Consider the following 19,162-nt stretch of genomic DNA (forward strand, 5'->3'; position numbering starts at 1 on the left):
TAGGTTGAATGGCAACCAGAACATTCAGGGCGCGCCTTGATACGACAATCTTGTTTGACTTTGAAATTTTAAAATCCGCAAGCATTTTTTTGGGAGTTTAATGTAACTGTTCAGCCGGAGTTGATTACTTCAAAAAATGATCATATCAAAAAAAAGCGAACTCAAATCTTACGGCCAAATTTTTGATGACTGGGATTTTTTTCTAATTTGTCTGATTTTTGATTTTTTCAATATTCTTGAGGTTGAATGTTTATTGATGCGCAAGTGTTTATGCGCAAATTGAAAACAATTTGAGGATAGCAATAACGGCAGACTAGATCAAAGATCTGTAATATAATGGCTTAATTCAACCTTAACTTAACCAATTAGCTAGTACCTTTATCTGTAAGCGGTTACCATTCAATCTGTTTATGTTTTAGTCATCTAATTTGTTTTTCGTTATCTTTTTTCATTGCCCATTAATTGTACTTCAAAAAAAGAATCGGTGTTTCGACTTTTGAAGAAAGTGACAGAATATTTATGCTCGGATTTTCTTCTCTAGACCATTTTCGACTTTTTGGCGAGCCATTTTTGACGGATTTTTTTTTCTTTTAAAAACTCTAGAAGCACTGTCCCTCGAATTTGAATTTGATAAAGACATTTAACCTGTGATCACTTTTTCCCTACTAAACTGTCACATACAAATAAAAATTGAAAACTTATTTTTTTTGAAAAAAAAAACTGTATTTTTGTTAAGAATATTGTCAAAAATTTGGTGCTAATTGTGCAGTAACCGACTATCCTTGTTTCATTTCAAATTGAAATGAGCAAATCAATTTTCAGTTTAGTAAATAGAACCGTTCAAATGGAGTTTATTTTATCCAAGAAATTGAGATTTTTTCAAAAAAGTTAACCAGAAACAGAAAAAAAAACAATTTGCTGTTTTCAAACCTCGGTTAAAATTACAAAAGTTTAAATTCTGCCAGCTGATTTTTTTTTGACAAAACTTTGGTTTGAAAACAAATTTCATTTTGAGCTTCAGAAAATGAATCTTTGGGGTTATTTAAACATTTTTTTAAGAAAACTCAGAAGAAATTGTAGGCAGACAACTTTTATCAACAATAAAGGTACGATAAGTAATGTTTTTAGAAAATTTTTTCAAAAAAATCATTGTTGTTAAGTATAGCTAATCAGTTGCACAATTTTTGGCGCATTTTTAAAAAAACTATTTAAGTTTTTTGGCTCGTTTCGCTTTTTTTTTAAATCGAAGACTCTATTCAAGATATTTCTAATAACGGAAATTTTAAGATTAGATTATTTTTTCATTCAAGTTTTTGCTACAACTTTTGATGAAAATGTCAAAAAAACTGAGCTCGGTGTGATTTTTTTTTTCAAGACAAATATATATTTCTAACTGCCAATTTTTTGAACTGTCATCATTTTTAGTATTTTTATCAAACGGTTTAAAACTGTCATTTTTACCAACTTGGGATAATCAACTAAAGATATATTTTGTGCTATTAACGCGTAGGCGGTGGATGTATTCAGTCTTAAGAAAAATTTTTTCATTTCGTTCAGACGAAAAGTTTAACTTTTGTAAAGCAGACAGTACCCCATAGACCTTCGACAGTCAAAATATTCGCGGCTTTGTCTTGATTTGAGCAACCTTATTGTTCCGATTTTGAAAGAAAATGAGATACTTGTACGCTCGGGCTGGTTTTTTGCCAGCGACTTTTCAAAAAAGTTTTTGTCTCGGTGTATCAATTCCTAGATATGCTTGCGCCCCTAGAATCTAGAATAACTGCTCGTTTTCAACTTCGGCGCTAAAAATGTTACGAGCAATATTCACGAGAGGCGAATCGTCCCGCACTATCATAAAAACGTTCAAATTGAATTGAAGCAAGCTTATTGGTCTAACTACTTCTATAAACGACTCAAAATTTAACAATTAAAACTTGATTTGTTTTTTAGCCTAAAATTCAGAGTTTTTCAGTATCTCTTTAACCAAAAGCTACTCGAGACCAGCTAATGGGCAATGGGAACATTCAGGATTCCTGCCTGATACGAGCAGTCTTGTCTGGTTTTTGTTAGAACTCATCAAATTTTTTGTCAAAGCAACATTATCTCCGATAGCTATTGAAAGTTAGTTTTTTAATATAATAACACTATTTCTGCCATTTTGCTCTTTATCTAATTACTATATTTGTTTAAAGACTAAACGTATAGAATTGAATGACTAATATTTTATGTCTATCGTGGTTAACCAGTTCTTGGATCAGCTGTACAACTTCTCCCACAAGTGACCATAGTAGAACTCGTCTTTGTCCACTAATGCTTTGGAAAATACATCCCTGACACAAAATGGAGTTCGAACAAACGCATAATTCAAATTGACTTCTACAATCATTTTGAAAATTGAAACAGACTTCCTTCTGTAGTTTGCTAGTCACCTGAATTAAAGCGTTTTACTCATTTTAAAACATCAGTTGAACCAATTAAAGCTGAGCTTTTAAAAAGATAAATATTCTAGAATATGAATCATTTTATGCAAAAATTAAAAATATTTTCTCAATATTCACATTTTCTAAATGAATTGAACAGGGATAGAGGATTGTGCGGTTAATGTATACTCTCAAGGGCCAAGTTATGAAGAAAACCAACAAATTGTACTCGAAAACTCAATAGCGAAATTGAGCGAAACTAAAGGCGTAGGGTAAGTTGGCGTAGAGTAGATCGACATAGGGTAAATTGGTACATAGGGTAGAATGGCATAGGATGAATTGGAATAGGGTAAATTGGAATAGAGTAAGTTGTTCTGTTACCTTCACAACAACTTTTTCAACTGGAGTTGTATTGAAAAGACAATAATCAAGCGGGGATTCAAAATCAGCAATTCCTTTGAACAATCAATTTACAGTGGCGGAAGATTTAGCGTAACAGACGCGTAGCATACTCAACTATTTCTTCAAAACGAGAACTTAGCCCACTCAAGTTTATTTCAAAAGCAGGTAGCTTTTAAGAATGTGAAAAAATAAACTTAGCATCTTAAACAAAAAATATATACCCTTACTTATGTTTCAGACAATCTTCATCCAGTCTTTTAACTCGTTAACCTTTGTAAATTGGTATATGTGTTTCAAAAACTAGTTGCCACTACAAAAAACGGCTCGTTTCAATTATACATCCCTAGGTGGTGAAAAATGAATAAGAAAATTTTAACAACAAAATTGGATCGATAGTACTAAGAAAGGCAAAATAGTAATATACACATGTCTAAAACTATTCAGCTCACTTATTTACGCTTCAAACTGGCTCGTTTTTCTAACTTTTATCCACTAATTTTTCATAAATATGAGACCAAATGCGTTTCCAACAGTAATTCATGTCACATTTTGTGCTTATTTCCATGTTATTTTTGTTTTCAATTTTATCATTTAAGCATTTATATCCAAAAAAAACCAATTACTAAACGCCATTAAAAAATCGGCCGAAAATTTCATTTCAAATATAGACAAATTTCATTTCAGTTTTTAAGTGATACTTTTTTAACTACGAAGAAGTACACCTTTTTGATTTAGGGAATTCTATTTCGAATAAGTGTTCTAAACATTTGATTCCAACTAAATTGTTTTCTATGAGGTATTTAAAATCGACCGGAAAAAGCACGATGGCACAAAATTTTTGTGAAGTTAACTCCAGTGATATTCTTCATGTGGAAAAAATACTTTCCAATGTTTTTTTTTAAAAGTAGCTCAAAATCCAGTGATACAATCTGAATTGAAAGTTTTTTTAATTAAAAGTCATTGCATTGTTCGAGTAAACACATAGTTTGGGTTGTCGCGAGAATTAATCTTCTGGGTTTCAAACTCTATCTAGTTTTGTATATAACATTTCATCAAGACTGCTCGTATCAGGGCGAAACCCCGAAAGTCTATCGAGAAGTGTTCGCTTAAGAAAAAATTGATGAAACTCTCAAAAAAATCTTGCTGAAAACACACGCTAGGAATGCTTTGTTTAGTCATATTTTTTTATACTAAGAATCCAGACTCTTTGAATCAGTCGGCTCGCAAAAAGCTTGTTCTGAGCAAGCTATTCAAAATTTTTATTATTTTAAGTTATTTCATTTTGTGAACCCGTTTGCAAAGTTTCAAGTTTTTTGCTGCATTACTCATTCGAGGCCGCTTAAGCGATGACACTATGAAATATTTGAAAGTGTTTCAAGACATACAAGGATTAGCAAAAAACTCATTTTTTTCTTAACAGGCTTTACAAGCATTGAAAGTTAGGGAAACTTGATTCGTGAAAAAAGAATTCTAACACAGCTAGTCAAGTGCTTATTCTTTAATTTTTTAAAAAGATTTTTTTCCACGAATCGATTCAAAAATTGTTCCACATTTTCTAAGCAGGTCACTCAAGCAAGAAAAATTTTCAATTTTGTTATGTTAATAAAAACTTTACATCACACAATTGGTTTCTAAAATAATGAAACTTTGCAATTTGTCAAGTATATTAAAAGTGCAAATAAGTTCGCAAAAATTATGTTTGTTATCGATTCAGATCACGGCAGAGTTTTTCTAAGCAATTGGAGACCGTTTTTTGCAGTAATTCGTACCGTGAATTAGTTAGCTATAGTTTACTCTTGCCAGCAAGCCTCTCAGTTATTGAAGCTTTTGAAAAATTTGAAAAAAAAATTAGTAGCGTGAAACGATTCGAAAAAACTGAAGAATATCTAAACCAGCTATCCAAACAAAAAAATCTAAATTTTTCAATCTAAATTTCAACGTGAGCCGACTCGCAAAGCAGTTCATATTTTCTTACGGCTTCAAAAACTTAGAAAACCGAGTTGGTTCATAACTTGATTCGATTTGCAGTAGTTTGGTTTTGAAGACAATTAGAGCAAATTCGAATATTTCAATTTCGAAACTAGAAAATTCCAAGTTGTTTTCATAGTTTGAATCGATTTATAAAAACTTGAGGCTTTTTAAGCATGTGAAATAACCCTTTGAAAAAAGTTGTGCTATTTTCTTTGCTGGAATCGATTCTCGAAAATTGTGAAGTTTTCAAGGCAAGCCATTGAGCAATTAACTTATTTAGGAATAAAACTCAAACACTTCAATCAATTTGATAGTTTAAAACGATTTGCAAAAAAAGTTTAAAAATTTTATGCTTTTTAGAAAAAAAAACTTTTGAAGGAATTGTGAGCCGGCTAGCAAGCAGAAAGTTTCAAAACATTTCAACTTGTTTCCATTGCTGGAGTTGATTCGCACAAAAAAACAGTTTGCGATTTTTAGTCAGGTTGCTTTACACTGAAACAAATCTGTGCACTCAAAAGTTCGGACAGAAAATTGACAAACATTTTCTAGCCTTAAAGTGGAAACAGCTCCATTTTTTCTGATTAATTGAATTTTTTGATGAAAAAAAAATCTTAAATACTCCAGACTACAGAATCATTGAAAGATATATAACTTTGCAGGCCTTCTCAAAACGTTGAGCCTAGAAAATTTTTAACGTTGCACTCGACAAAATCACAATATTGCGTTCAGTTAAACGATGCGTCTAAGGTACCGTGAGCTTAAGACGCGCGGTAAATTCCTAACTTAACCGCATCGAAGCCTGCAGTTTTGTTGATCGGATCTACATTTTTAAAAAATTCTTGAAAAAGGTATTTTATTAATAAGATTAAAAAGGTCAAACTTCCGATCAATCAGAATGCAGCGAAGTTAAAACTTTCAATAGAAAACTCTTGAGCTATTTTAGTGTTCTTAAAGGTTGGAAATTCTTTAGTAGATAGTTAAGTAGATCCAGTTTATCTCTTAGCAAAATTACGCTAAATTGTTGTCTTGGTTGTGGTACAAACTTAATTTTGGTTTCTGCAAACTAGAGACAATCTACTTAATTGTTGAGCAAATCTCAATTTTGTAACTCGGGGCAGTTTTATGCGTCAAAAATTGTCACTTGCTACCACTATATCAGCCGAAGTCAAGCTGTTGTAGATCTGAAGCTAAAGGTCAAAGAAGAAATCGTCTTCGCGAACTATCATTGGCATGGCAGCAGATCAAGAACACCATCCATCTCATGTTTTCAAGCTAAATATTTACCACTGTGCTTAGTTTTTCTCAATTTCAAAACCAATTGGATGTGATTTTTTTTTTATTTTATATGAGGTACCTGGGTACTTTTTGGGGAAAATGTGTTGTATTTTTTGCATAAAAATACTCAAATTGCATAAACTATCTGCATAACTTTTTTGAAACTTTCAGATGGAAAAAAACTTCAAGATTCTTAAAAAACTAAAATGTTGCTTTAATGATAAGAGCTTGGTGCTTTTGGATTTTTCTAAAACTTTAAATGCCAAATTGAAAATCAAGATCTTGTAAGAATTTTGTAATATTTTTATAGGCCTTTGAATTTTTGCCTACTTGACAAGGGATTTTATTAATTTTCCTCCTAGATGGAAAATTTTTATAAGAACTAGAAATCCGCTTTACTCATGACAATCATTACATATAACTACGTATAATTCTTCACTACGTAAGTTTCACTCTGATTGATAGTACGTATTACACGTAAACAAACTGGAAAACAAAAACTCTTTACACAAATTGCCAAAAACTTAAATATTGGAAAATTATACTAAATACATATGATCAAAGTCAAACTCAAATACTCAGGGTGGTTAATTTTCTCCAACTTTGTTTCGACTATGATTAATTACAATTGACTATTACAATTTTTTGTTTTCTTATTAAGAACTTGAAGGAGTTTTGTTTTGAACAGTCTGGATAATTTTTAAGCCTTCAACGAATAATTTTAACGACGTTTCAATTGTAACTTTTTTGTTCGGAAAATCCATGAGATTTTAAAATCTCCAAGTCGAGATATTGAATGCGAGCTATTATGGTTTCCTGTAAATGCTCATCCACGTTGTGCCAACCTAAGATGAATCGCGGAAGCGAAGTGGTCAAAAGTTTCTCTTTTCCCTGCGTGTGGGTATTTTTCAACCAAAAATTTTTTCAGATAGCTCGAAAGTAAGTCAAAACATCCAAGGCTCCATTTGTTTTGTTTGAAGCACATTTTCTCTTTATTACTTTGAAGGTATGTCTTCTCTCGAACTGTTGAAAACAAATGTAGGAAGGCGAGTGAGGGTAAAAAATTTCGAAAAATGCAATAACAGATTTACCGTATTCGCTCAACTTTATGAGCTCTCTGTCACAATTTTCATTGTTGTTATCTCTTAAGAAGTTTCTTCTCTGCTCGCGCTATGTTTTGTCCGTTCTCGAAGTATATTTCGACAGTGCTCGAGGTATGTTTCGACACTGTCTCGACTATTCTTTTTTCTCGAACACTGACTTTTTGTCGAGCACTGCTCGACTTTGAAAGTCGGAACATACAGTGAGCACTTCGACCCAGGTAGCTACCTCTCGTTAGTTTCAGCCAATCAGATTTGACTAAATTAGATTCTGTTTTCAATGGACGGAGTAAGTAAAAAATCCCTGGGGCGGTAATTCAAGAAGCAATGAGCTCACATTTGACCTAAACGCTTTTTCACGACGCCCATTGCCGACTAGTTTTGCGTTCGGTTCATCAAGGAGTGTTAAAAAAACACTTTAAATCTAAAAAAAGCGTTTTTATGTTCCTATAAAAACCATTCAAATTTAATACAGACAATGTGATGGCAGGCAATGATCTAAGAAAACCAAATGATTTATATTCCAAAATTTGGACATTGTGGTAAAGCTTTTATCATTTTTATTGTTACTAGACTGTAACTCATAACAAATCGTTTTATTGATTAAGTAAAAGCAATTTTTTTGAAAAGCTTTGAAACAGGCAACCAAGCGTCTCAATAATTTTGAAAAACGAATGAACTTAGTTGACTTAATAAATAGCCGTTTGACATCAGTCAAAACTCCTATAATTAGCTATAAAAGTCTTGATTAATCAATTTAAAAAAATTGCTTAGCATCAATCGAATTCTCAACATGCTAAATGACAGCTAATTGACAGTCATATTTGCATAAAATAGTTTTTCGATCTTGAATAAAAGCATGATTTTTAATCAAATTCCATTTGTATAATAAAAGCTCTCAATTGCTCTGAGTATTTCACAGAAAATGTATTTGCTCAAATACAAAAAAAATATGTAGATTGACATAAATTGCAATTTGAATTGCAAACTTGCTCATATTAGCAGGGTAATCTTTTCACCAGCGCGTAATTGCAAATACCACAACTAAACTTAAAAATGGTTTGTTATCCCAAATTGGCATTTTTCGGGCTGCCTAAAATTTAGAAAAAACTGATTGAAATTTTAATTTTGAGCTCAAGAAATTAATATTTGTAAAATTGTATACAATATTTAGCCAGAATGTACTAGGTTACTTTAAATTAATCGGACAAAACAAACAGAATTGATTTTTTGAAACAGTTCCTCTCACATAAGTTTAACATTATTGTTCCGACTTTCGATACGAAAGTAACGGAATATTTGTGCTCGGGGTGGGTTTTTTTTTCTTCAGACAAATTTCGACTTTTTAACTAGCCATTTTTGACAGAATTTTTTAGATATCTTTCGAAAGGTATTGTTGTCCTGAGCTCAAATTTGAAAAGATATTTTACTTGTGATAATTTTTCGTAAAGTTGCGGGGGTTTAAAGATTGCCATTTTGGCCAACTTGGGACAATTAACGCGCGATATATTTCGCGCTATAAACGCGTAAGCGGAGAGTTAATCCGTCTTAGAAATCGTTCCAAATTGGTTAAAAGAAGCTTGTTTGCCATAAGTGGCTTGTTACAAGGAGCAAAATTTATCCTTTTGTACTTTATATGGCGTGTGGGGGATGATTTTCATAAAAAAATTTTAAATTTTAGAAAACTTTTTTTTTCATTTTCTTTTGTTTCATTGAATTTTTTAATGTAATTACTGCTCCACAAACCTTAAAGGGCAGTGGGAACATTCAGGGCTTCGCCCTGATACCAGCAGTCTTGTTTATTTAGAAATGTACCAGAATTTATACAGTGCAAAGCAAACTGTGAAATTTTGGCTCAAAAGAATATCAAAAAATTAGTCAATGTTTGCTCATTTAGGCATTCAAAATATACGCTAAAACTACCGAGTCTATAAGATTTTTATGAACCATGCGTTTATAAAAAAAAATATTTTTTTTGATCGCTTTTCGTGATAAAAATTCATTTTGGAAAACGAGCAGAACAATTCCGGGAAAAAAATAGTAGATTAGTAGTCGCGAACCACTAATTTTGTAGTATTTCTAAGAAATAGAGCAATTTTTTAAAGACCTAGTCAAATAGAGCATAGATGCGTATTTGGCATTTCTGAGAAAAAGAACTGCAGCATTATTTTTTGATTTTAAAAAGATTTTTGAAAAAAATTGATAATTTCTGTCGTATGGTTGAAATCCTGCTCTATCTGCTGGTCTATAAAATATTCTGCTCTATACGCAAATTCTTTTACTTGTGCTAAATTTTGCTGCAAGCAGAATTTTTTGGGATCTGGCTATAATCTCATAATATTGTTTAAATAAAAAACATTTTCGTTCAATTGTCAAAATGTGTCAATTTTATTATATACATTTTTTTATATTTGAAAAGAATTTCTGATCATTTTGCTTAAAATAAACGAGGTTAAAAACTATTTAAACTTTGATGGGCTAGAAAGTTTGATTCTGATATAATTGATTCTGATAAAAAAATTTTCAGCTATTGACCCGATAGCTAGCTGCTATTTTTGCATTTTTTTGTTAATGAAAATAGGGAATCCAAAACAACACAGTATCTGTGTAAAATTGTGCGATTGTATCTCTGGTAGAGTTCTAAGCGTCTTTGCTTCTGACCACTTTTATCGTCTAGTGTTAACCTAATCCGAACAGCATTTAGAGCTTTGTTAGTTTTAGCCGGCTATTTTAAATTAGCATCGTCAGATAGTCTAAAGTGAAAAATTTAAACAACCTCACAAATTTTCGGGAAAGAAATAAAACTCTAGCAATTTATTTCTAAGCTTGCAATAACGGAACTGGCATAAACGACGGCTCAATAATTTGAAATGTTTTAAAACTGGGTTTTTTAAAATAAATATTCCACCAAAAAACTCAACAGCGCATCCTATGTTAAATGAACGCTTTGTTAAAACTGGAGGCAAGTCAATAAGCAGAACGGTCTAAAAGCAGAATGTGTCCAAGAAAAAGAAAACATTAAAAAATACTTCTTTGTTAAGCTAATCCGTAAATTAAGCACAAGAATTGTCAGTATTACCAAAAAAAACTTAAGTTTTTTGCAAAGTTTCATACTAAAACTTTATGTAATTTGAGTAACTTAATCGAGATTTTTTTTTAAATTCAAAAAAATAACTTTAGTCATGCATAACTTATTCATTGTTTTGGTATTATTGACGTTCCTACTATTTGTTTTTTATCATTTTACTCGCATAAATCATTTAAAAAATCAAATTTTTCTGTTTTTCTGCTCTTGGACCCATTGTTCTCTTAGACCAATCTAATTATTGCTCCGCCTCCATTCAAACTATGTTGTGGCAATGCATTTAGTTTCAACCAATCAGGTTCATTAGATTTAGTTTTGGTTTTTCACGATTTAAGAAAGTTAAAAAGACGCAAAATTGATAATACAGAATGTAATTAAGAAATTTGGCCAAACCTCAAATTTCGGACTCCAAAAGTTTCACGAGAAAAGCTGTTAAATTATTGCAAACTCTGAGCTCTCCTTGCTTAATAAGTCGTTACACTTAATAAACGTTATTACTAAAAATTTATTAAATTATAAACTTCTCAGAAAATGTATGCTTAGACTTAAAATTTTCAACCTTTTTTGGTGAAAGTTATCGTTAGCGACTTAGGTCTGAAGAAAACTCAAGGTTTTACTGTACGAATTGCTTTGTAACAGTTCAAATTTTTTTATTCTTGGTTTAACTTTAATTCCGTTCAACAGACGAGAAAAAACTATTGTAGTGTTATATCGTTTTGATCAAACAATCTCATTTATTGTTCCGACTTTTGAAGAAATGCGGAATTTTTATGCTTGGGGTAGTTTTTTGTTCTCAAGTTTCGGGCGATCGAAATAATAGTTTTTAACAAAAAATTATCATGCGCCATTGAAGATGTGAACTCCCAAAAATCAAATTTAAAATAATTAACCTCCGATCATTTCTTGCAAAGTTTTGATTCAAATGATACTTTTATAGCATTCATTATTACGTAGTTCTTAAATATATTTTATGAATCAGTTACGTGTTTTTGCCTGGGTTATATGGTGGCTGAATTGTAATTTGTCTGGCTTATATGCCACCTCAAGCTGGTTGTTTTCTATTATAAAGAAGAAAGAAAAAACTGGGCGGAGCTAAGCTCTTTCGTTTTCTATTAGAAAAAGGGCAGAAAATTTACAGTTTTGATTCAATCATTTTGTTTTGATCTGCCAAAAGAGTAGAACTTAAAATAGAGCTTTCATGTCAGTACTAGAGTTCCGAAGTATAGAAGTGCAGGAAACCGTTATCAAAACAAGGTATCTAAAGAAAATATGAAGCTGTAAAGCTAGGTCTCTAGCAAGAAAAAGCGGGAAAAATTTTGGAATTAATTCTTAGATCAATCAACGCAGTCAAACTTAATCCCTAAAATTGTTTATTAATTTTTTTTCCAGTGAACAATTACTACAGAAATCAGGAAAATGTCTCCATAAATATCTCGGTTCTAAAACTCGGAAAATGTCTCTGTTTTAAATCTCAATCAATCAAACCCGAAATTAAATAAATTTTAAAAAATGAACTAAAACTAAACTATTCGACAAACGTTACTAGGGCAATCATGAACACCCGAGCTGAGCTGATGATTTTGTATTATTTTACAAAGAGGTCAGAAAACAAAATGAGTTGAGCTGATCGGATCGATGCCCAAATTATTATATTTACCATCTCTATAAAGACAAAATTTTACAATGACTTTTGAAAAAAAAAACGGGTCAAAATTGACGTTTTAGAGTATTTTTCCAACGTTTTTACCACGATATTGACTTTTCAGCGTCCCCCTAAATTAGCAGACTGAAGCCAAAGCCTTCAGAAAACATTTAGGAATAATGAATCAAAATAGAGCCAAATGGGATGAAATAGTAAAATATTAACCAAGGGTAGAACCTTTGCGTGGTCTCACAGAGTCAAATCCCTGAGAGCGAAACGTCGGCAAAACCCAAGACACTCCCCTAAATCGACCCTTTTCTTAAGCATTATAATTAGCTTTTTGCTCATTTAATGTATATTTTATTTGCGCCAAAAACAGTTGACAGCCGAGTATTTTTACTAACAAGCACTTTCAGCTATTTATAATTGCGTCATTGAGTCTGGCGTAAGAAGTCAGAAAAATTTTTAAAAATATCGACATAAAAGTTCAAAAAATGATTTCTCTGTGGCACCTATAAAAAAATAACCACCCCTTTAAAAAAAACTAATCAATGGTTAAGCACATACGGATTTTGAACCTAGTAACGAATAGCCCCTTTGCAATGGAGGGGGAGGTGGTTAAAAAGAGAAAAGATATCCAAAAAGGTCGTACCTCCGATTAGGCCGATCAAAATCTTGACAGGAAGCAGTTGATTCCACAGAGTAGCTGGGGGCAACATCGCTGCAGTTGCGGTCGCTGTTCCGCCGGAAACAATAAAAACACTAGCAAGGCTACTACTGTTGCTGTTAGCTGTATTTAAATCAGCCGCAGGGAAAGAGCAATTAGGCCCAATAGGCTGCAAGTCTGTATTCTTCCCATCCCCCAAATGTCCCCCGGAAAAGACTGCGGAACCAATATCGATTGAAATAACGCTTCCAAAGCAGTCCGAACGCAAGTAAGTCATATTTAAATACGCCTTGTCTTCTAATTTGTCTCCGAGATAATTCAAAAGCCGGGTCTGAAATTGTTTCGTAATTGATAGAAAGGAATGAATGTGAAAATAAAAAACGGTTGTTTCGTGTTATTTATTGGAGCTGTAGCTTAGTAAGAATGCTTTGTTGATGTTTAATCTGAGGCCAAATTGGTAAATCTGTATGGTTGATTTTCACAAATTCAACTGAGATACTGCTTTAGAGGGAGGATTAGCGAGCCTTTTCATTGGCTGATCGATATATGTAATCCCTACCTTTTTAAGCGAACATGGCTTTTTTTAGGGCAAGATCTAGAGAAGCCATTCAACATAAAAACGTATTTGTTTTGTCAATTAAACCGGAATAAAAAAGAGAATGAACAATCCAAAATTACACCCGTTCCCAAAAAATAGACTAGATAAAAATATTAAATAGTAAATCTCAGTTAACATTTTTGCGTCTTCTGTTTAGAAAAACTTCATTCCTAGTTGTACCTCAGAGAAAAACAATTTTTAGGTGAGACTAAAAATAAAAATTTAAATTTTAAATTTTCAAAGTAAGTTTCGAATTTTTTTTTGCGTTTTACGCACCTGATGGAATTCGCTCCTTCGAACACTTATCTGGTCAACAGTTTTAAAAATGCTTTGAATAAAAACGTGTGCGAATTCATCACATTTCTCCAATTTAGTGTTCACTTAAATTTCTTATTGTTTCGAGAGTTTTAAAAATGGGGAGGAACTTTGTATTTGAGTGTTTTAGTTTTTTTTTAATTCCTTGCAAAATCAGTCCTTACAGTCGTGATTCGACCGGCTTTATAAAAAATCAAAGCAAATTTCCCTGTGTCAAAAAAAAACGATTTGAAACTTTTGGTTTTTGGTCTTAATTCAAATAATCAAGCGAGCGAGCAGGCTCACAATCGATTGTTTTAATGGCTCAAAGGCTTACAATACATTAATTTAAAAGGTAAAAACTTAGTGCTTTTTTGGGATCAAAAACTACAAAAATTCAAAAAAAAATATGAAAAAACTTTTTGATTTTTTAAGTTTTTTTTTTTCGTTTTTCTAGTCAATTTTGGCGCAAAAATTGTTTTTCCTTCTGCTTATTTGTTTATTTTTTTCGAGTATTCCTAAACTCTAGCTTTTCGTTCAGCTCCTTCTATCACAACACGCCGAGAAAAAAAACGACACTATTTTGAATAAAATTTGTTTGCTGTACTTTTTTAGGACTATGGTCGGAGTATTTTAGGCTACTTGCACAGTAACCAGCCATGTTTTTTGGGCAGTTGTTATTATTGCAGAAAATTATTTGTTGAGGTTAACTTTTTTCTGGTTATAAATTACATTTCAAATTTTTTTTGCCGAAGTTTTTTAGAAGAAGAGTTGTTTTTACTAGAAACAGCATAGATTTAGGCAAATTCTCATCAGAAAATGTTGAAAGAAAACATTTTAAAATAAATTTCTGTTTTGCTCTAACATTCTTTTTTGTTCCGACTTTCCAAGAAAATGACAGAGTACTTGGGATCAGGGTGGTTTTTTATTCTCCAGACAAATTTCGACTTTTTAACTAGCACTTTTTGACGGAATTTCGATTTATGTGCCAAAAAGTAGCGTGGCTTGACTCAATCTAAACCGCGGCGTAGGGTTTTAAAAAAATCCAAAAAAATCTTAATTTCGATTTTTTTCAAAGTCAGTCGGAACATTCAGATTTTCGCCCTGATACGAGCAGTATTATTCAAATTATTCACATTAACAAAAATTTGTCTTCTGAATTAAAAAAAGCAGGGTTGGATCTAAAGTTTTCTCGGGAAAACCATGCTGCAGACAGATATCAAATTAATACAAAAATTTTTCTCACCTGATTTTAGTTATTTCTTGTCTTGTGACTACAAATTAAAGATGGTAAAAGAAGAATATTTAAGGCAAGTTAAAATAAGCAATAGGAATAATATAGATTCCATATTTGAGTTAAAAATACAACTTGAACTAATTTGTTATTTGAATATTTATAACATGGAATCATAATGATGAAGCTATGCAAATATGAATTGCAGAGACTATTCTTGGAATCTTAATCAGTCACCGTAGAACTAATTTTAACTTTTTTATTGATTAAATAAGTCAAATAAAGGGGCACTAAGCGATATAGCAAGCGCTCCGATTAGCATGCGACAATCCTTTGTGCATAACTGTTGACCTACCATAAGTCGCTTTAGCAAAAAAAAACAACAACAAATTAGTATTTTTATCCACGCCTACTTTTATGGCTTGAGCCGAACGTTGATCGAGGAGTGACCAATCACCAGGCTCATATCGACCTGTAATGGCTTTGACCGAAAAATGACCACCGAGCAGGGGTTTGGCGTTAATTATAATATTAATTCAAATTTCGGTTTTCTGTTACAGCTACTTATTGCACCAGCAATCTTTACTACTTGCCAATAAAGCCTTTAAAAATTGCCGAGGCCGCGTTGACATCAAAGGCGGCATTAAAGCATCCGAAAAGAAGTTGAGCATGCAAATCGCCTCGCATTCAAATTGCTACGCCCCCTCAAATAACAGTTTTTTACAGAAAAAATTAATTGAAACATAATTTACTTCAGGTATTCAAAACGAGACAATGATGCATATCAAATATTAACAAGCTTTGACAATCATCTTCGAAACTTGAATGGAACGACCTTCACAAATTTTAGCTGTCCGAAAGACTATTTGTTGTGTTTGAAGCTTAACACATTTCCGGGGAAACAGATAAAATCTGTTAAAAAATGAAATAACAAAGAAACAGCGACTGTCTTCTGACTTAAAGAAACGTTCTTAAGCGAGGAATTTTATATGGTAACAGGATGTAACGTATAAACATATGTACGAGCGTTGGTGGAAATTTTTAGGACAAGATTCTTTTCCCAGGTTGAAGAGAATATTTTTGAACTTATCAGATTGCCTTGCCACACCATAAGTTACTTTCCTAATGTTTCCCATTAAGTAACATTTTTGTTCCAACTTTTTATAAAATGGGGAAAATATGGTATTCGGGTGTGTTAAGTTTTTTTTCCACGCAAAATCAGGTTCCACAAAATGATAATCGGAATGGGTCAAGTGATATATCATATAGTGTCGAGAAAAACTCGTTTAAAATTTTAAAATTTTCGTCTAACAGCGAGCAATTAAAGCGAGCGAGTAGGCTTTTTATAGGCAATGAAACATTAGTTAGTTTTTAGTCGAAGCTTTTTAGCGCCATTTTTGAGATAAAAACTACGAAAGTTCAATACTGCATAAAAAAATTGAAAAAAAATCTTTGAATATTTTTCAAATCGTTCTTCGACAAAAACTTGCCCGATTTGCCTAATTTACTGCGACTATCAAAAACCTAATTTTTAGGTTTTCATCCGACCCTTTCATTACACCACGCAAAAAGAAGACATTTATTTGAAAAACACTTTTGTGCATTTTTTGAGAATATGGTCGGAAGAATCTGTGTCTTTTGCACAGCAACCGGTTAACGTTGTTAGATTTCTGCTTAGAGATCACTCTTGTAGTCGAAGTACTGGTTAGAAAAAATCAAAATCCGAAATTCTTCACCTTTTTAAACAGAAAGTTTATGTATATCCAATAATTGAAAACGGGAGTAAAAATGAAATTGAGCTGCAAATTGATTTTTAAATTGAAACTGAAGTTTTAAATTTTAGTTTACCAAAAGGAATTTTATGATACTGTTATTGCAGTTTGTTAGCATTTGTCAGCTTTGTGATTAATTATATTAATTGCCAAAAACTAAGAAGGGAATTACAGCTTAAAATGGACTTTCTGAGCAGATCCGCTTTAAGTAGACGTAATTTTTGTAAATCCTTATTACATATGACAAATAAAAGTAAACACCGGTAATGATGTAATGCTTTAAATTTAAAATTTTAGAGCTTTTCAGATCGCATTTTATTTTGTATTTTGACTTTATTTTAATGAAGGGTGTCTTTGGTAATGTAAAACCCCTAAAGGATAAAAATTTGGAAAATGATAAAAATTTAGAAATTATTATTACAAAACATTTTACTAAGAAATGTAGGATACAAAAATGGGTCGTGCCAAATGGAGAAATTTTATCTACTTCAGCCTCACAATTTTTTCCATAGCTTTTGCCGTGCCGTTTTCCTCATAAAAACTTACAAATGTAGCCTTGTCTGTTCTTTCGCATTTAGACAATTTACCAAATTGATTCAAGGTTTTGGATATCAATCGTTATACGCAGAAGCTAAGCGTACTAAAAGTCGAAAAAACTTTCGTATGTCTCGATAGAAGTTCGTTCCAGGCAAACAAGCCAGACACTTGAATTTTAAATCAGCAGCAACGGAACAAAACTTAAGAAAAGAAACAAAGCCGACAATCTTTGAGCAGAAGCAAGTTGATCCGAAAAATTTTTATTTGATTAAAAAAAAACAGTTTAAAGTCGCACCTTAAATTACATTGGACAACATTTGCCCTTGCAACTACAATGAAAGCTGTTCATAGCACAAAAAAATTTAGTGATGTGGCAAGTAAGTCGACAATCTTCGAGCAGACACCAACAGAACCGAAAAAAAAAAAGATTTTTACGAAACTTTTAAAGTTTTTAAAATCTTTCATGCTGCGCCTAAAGTTTGTAATGCTGCCCCTGACATTAGAATGAACAGCATTTGCACTTGCAACTACAACGAAAATTCTCTACAGTACAAGCAAAAACCTTTGTGGCAATTTGGCTGACAAAGGTTACAAACAAACTAAAAACCAACAATTCATTTTTCTCGGATTTTTTTTTTCAATTTACTTGATAATGAAAAAAAAGGTCCGGCCACGGCTCGAAGCCAAGCTCTTAGGGTACACAGGCCACTGTTTTACCTCCAGTCCAAGGGAAAGCAACCTGGAAGATGTTAGGAGAAAAGAAGTGAAAAGAAGTCAGCAAATGATTCAACTGATTTTGTTAATCTAGTTGTTAACTAGAAAAAAAATTATAATGCAGTTTGATAACGCTTGCTTATCGCAAGCGTAATTATATCAAAAATTGGCGTAACCGGGTCCGAAAACCTTCAATTTTGAAACAAAAAAAAGATGAAAAGCAAAAAATTTTGAGAGTTGGAATTTCCAAATAAATAATCATATTGAAAAAGGAAGGCTTATTTGTGAAAAATTGATAATCAGATTACCATCAAAACTTTGCGGCCCAAATGGTAGTCTGGATTAGGAGTTATAGTGGAAGAAAAATCTCGGAATATCTCAATTCGGTCTGGACAAAAGGAGCGATGGCCGGAAAAATGTCACCACAATAAAAAAAAACATTCATGATTTTCTGAAAATTACCAAAATAGTCAGAAATTTAGTCACAAAAATCCTGAAAGTTAGTCGCGATAGTTCAAAAATTGGTAACAAAAGTCTGAGTCACGACCGTTTGGATTTAGGTTGAGTAAAAAAGTGGAACGCATGATCTCAAACAAAAGTCGAAGAAGCAATATCATCAATAAGAAATATTGATGTTTGAGGAAAATACCACAATAACACAACATCAAAATGTAAAAAAGGTCTCATTGCGAAAAAAAAGGTTTGTGAAAAAAATATATGTTTTTCGAAGTAGACCCCATATGGAATACTTAATTCATGCTCACAGCCCCTGCAAAAATGAATTGCATAACTTATACCAAACACAATAACTTTTTACAGATAAAATTCCACCTGTCGCAGACAGTTTTTTTCGTGATCGCACAGTCGAGGACGCATCTCTTTAGTCTGCAAAGTCTAGAATTATTGAATTTCAATCCAGGCTGACTGCACATGCCCATTGTCTGAAACTCTGATAGTTTTGACATTTTTTACTAAAATTCACGATTTGAATCCATCGAAATATGGTTAAAAGAACTTCGCTGTCATTACGGAGCCAAACTGTCTTTTGTAGACTTTAAAGGATTGCAAAATAGGCCTACAACAAATTTGTTGCGAAATCTGCAAGTTTGCTAATTTTTCTTGACGTTATTTGCTTTTTTGGGTACAACGACTAAATAGCCATAACACAGTATTGCTCCAAATTGGTCTAAGACGGCTAATTTGCTAATTTCGCGACAAAAAGGTTTTTTTTTGCATTTATGCAAGCTTTCAAGTTGGTTCAAGGCTCTGCATATCAGTCATTATATTGTATCAAACAATTGACGTTCATATGGCTGTCACGTTAGAAACATTTGAGCGGTAAAAGTTTCATTTCGCCTAACCGAGTCCAAAAATTATCCAATTTTAAACCAAAAAAAAATGAAAAAAGCAAACAAAGCTATCTTTTGAGAATCGGAGTTTCCAAATAATTG

The 19,162-nt window shown here is 32.3% G+C and overlaps 2 protein-coding genes across 2 annotated transcripts in view; both read right to left on the reverse strand.

Annotated features, from left to right (window-relative positions):
- Positions 1-13,028, reverse strand: part of LOC134839385 (muscarinic acetylcholine receptor DM1-like) — a gene marked incomplete in the record, with an annotated part of 93,777 nt that extends 80,749 nt beyond the window's left edge. Inside the window, 1 exon segment of the mRNA XM_063854917.1 lies at positions 12,548-13,028. Within this exon segment, the coding sequence (XP_063710987.1) occupies positions 12,548-12,839 (292 nt within the window).
- LOC134839393 (cilia- and flagella-associated protein 144-like) overlaps positions 1-19,162 on the reverse strand; it is a 249,657-nt gene that overhangs the window by 126,479 nt on the left and 104,016 nt on the right. The gene's annotated exons all lie outside the window — the stretch shown is intronic.

This window comes from Symsagittifera roscoffensis, chromosome 2 (assembly GCF_963678635.1).
Source record: "Symsagittifera roscoffensis chromosome 2, txSymRosc1.1, whole genome shotgun sequence".
Taxonomy (NCBI): Eukaryota; Metazoa; Xenacoelomorpha; order Acoela; family Convolutidae; genus Symsagittifera; species Symsagittifera roscoffensis.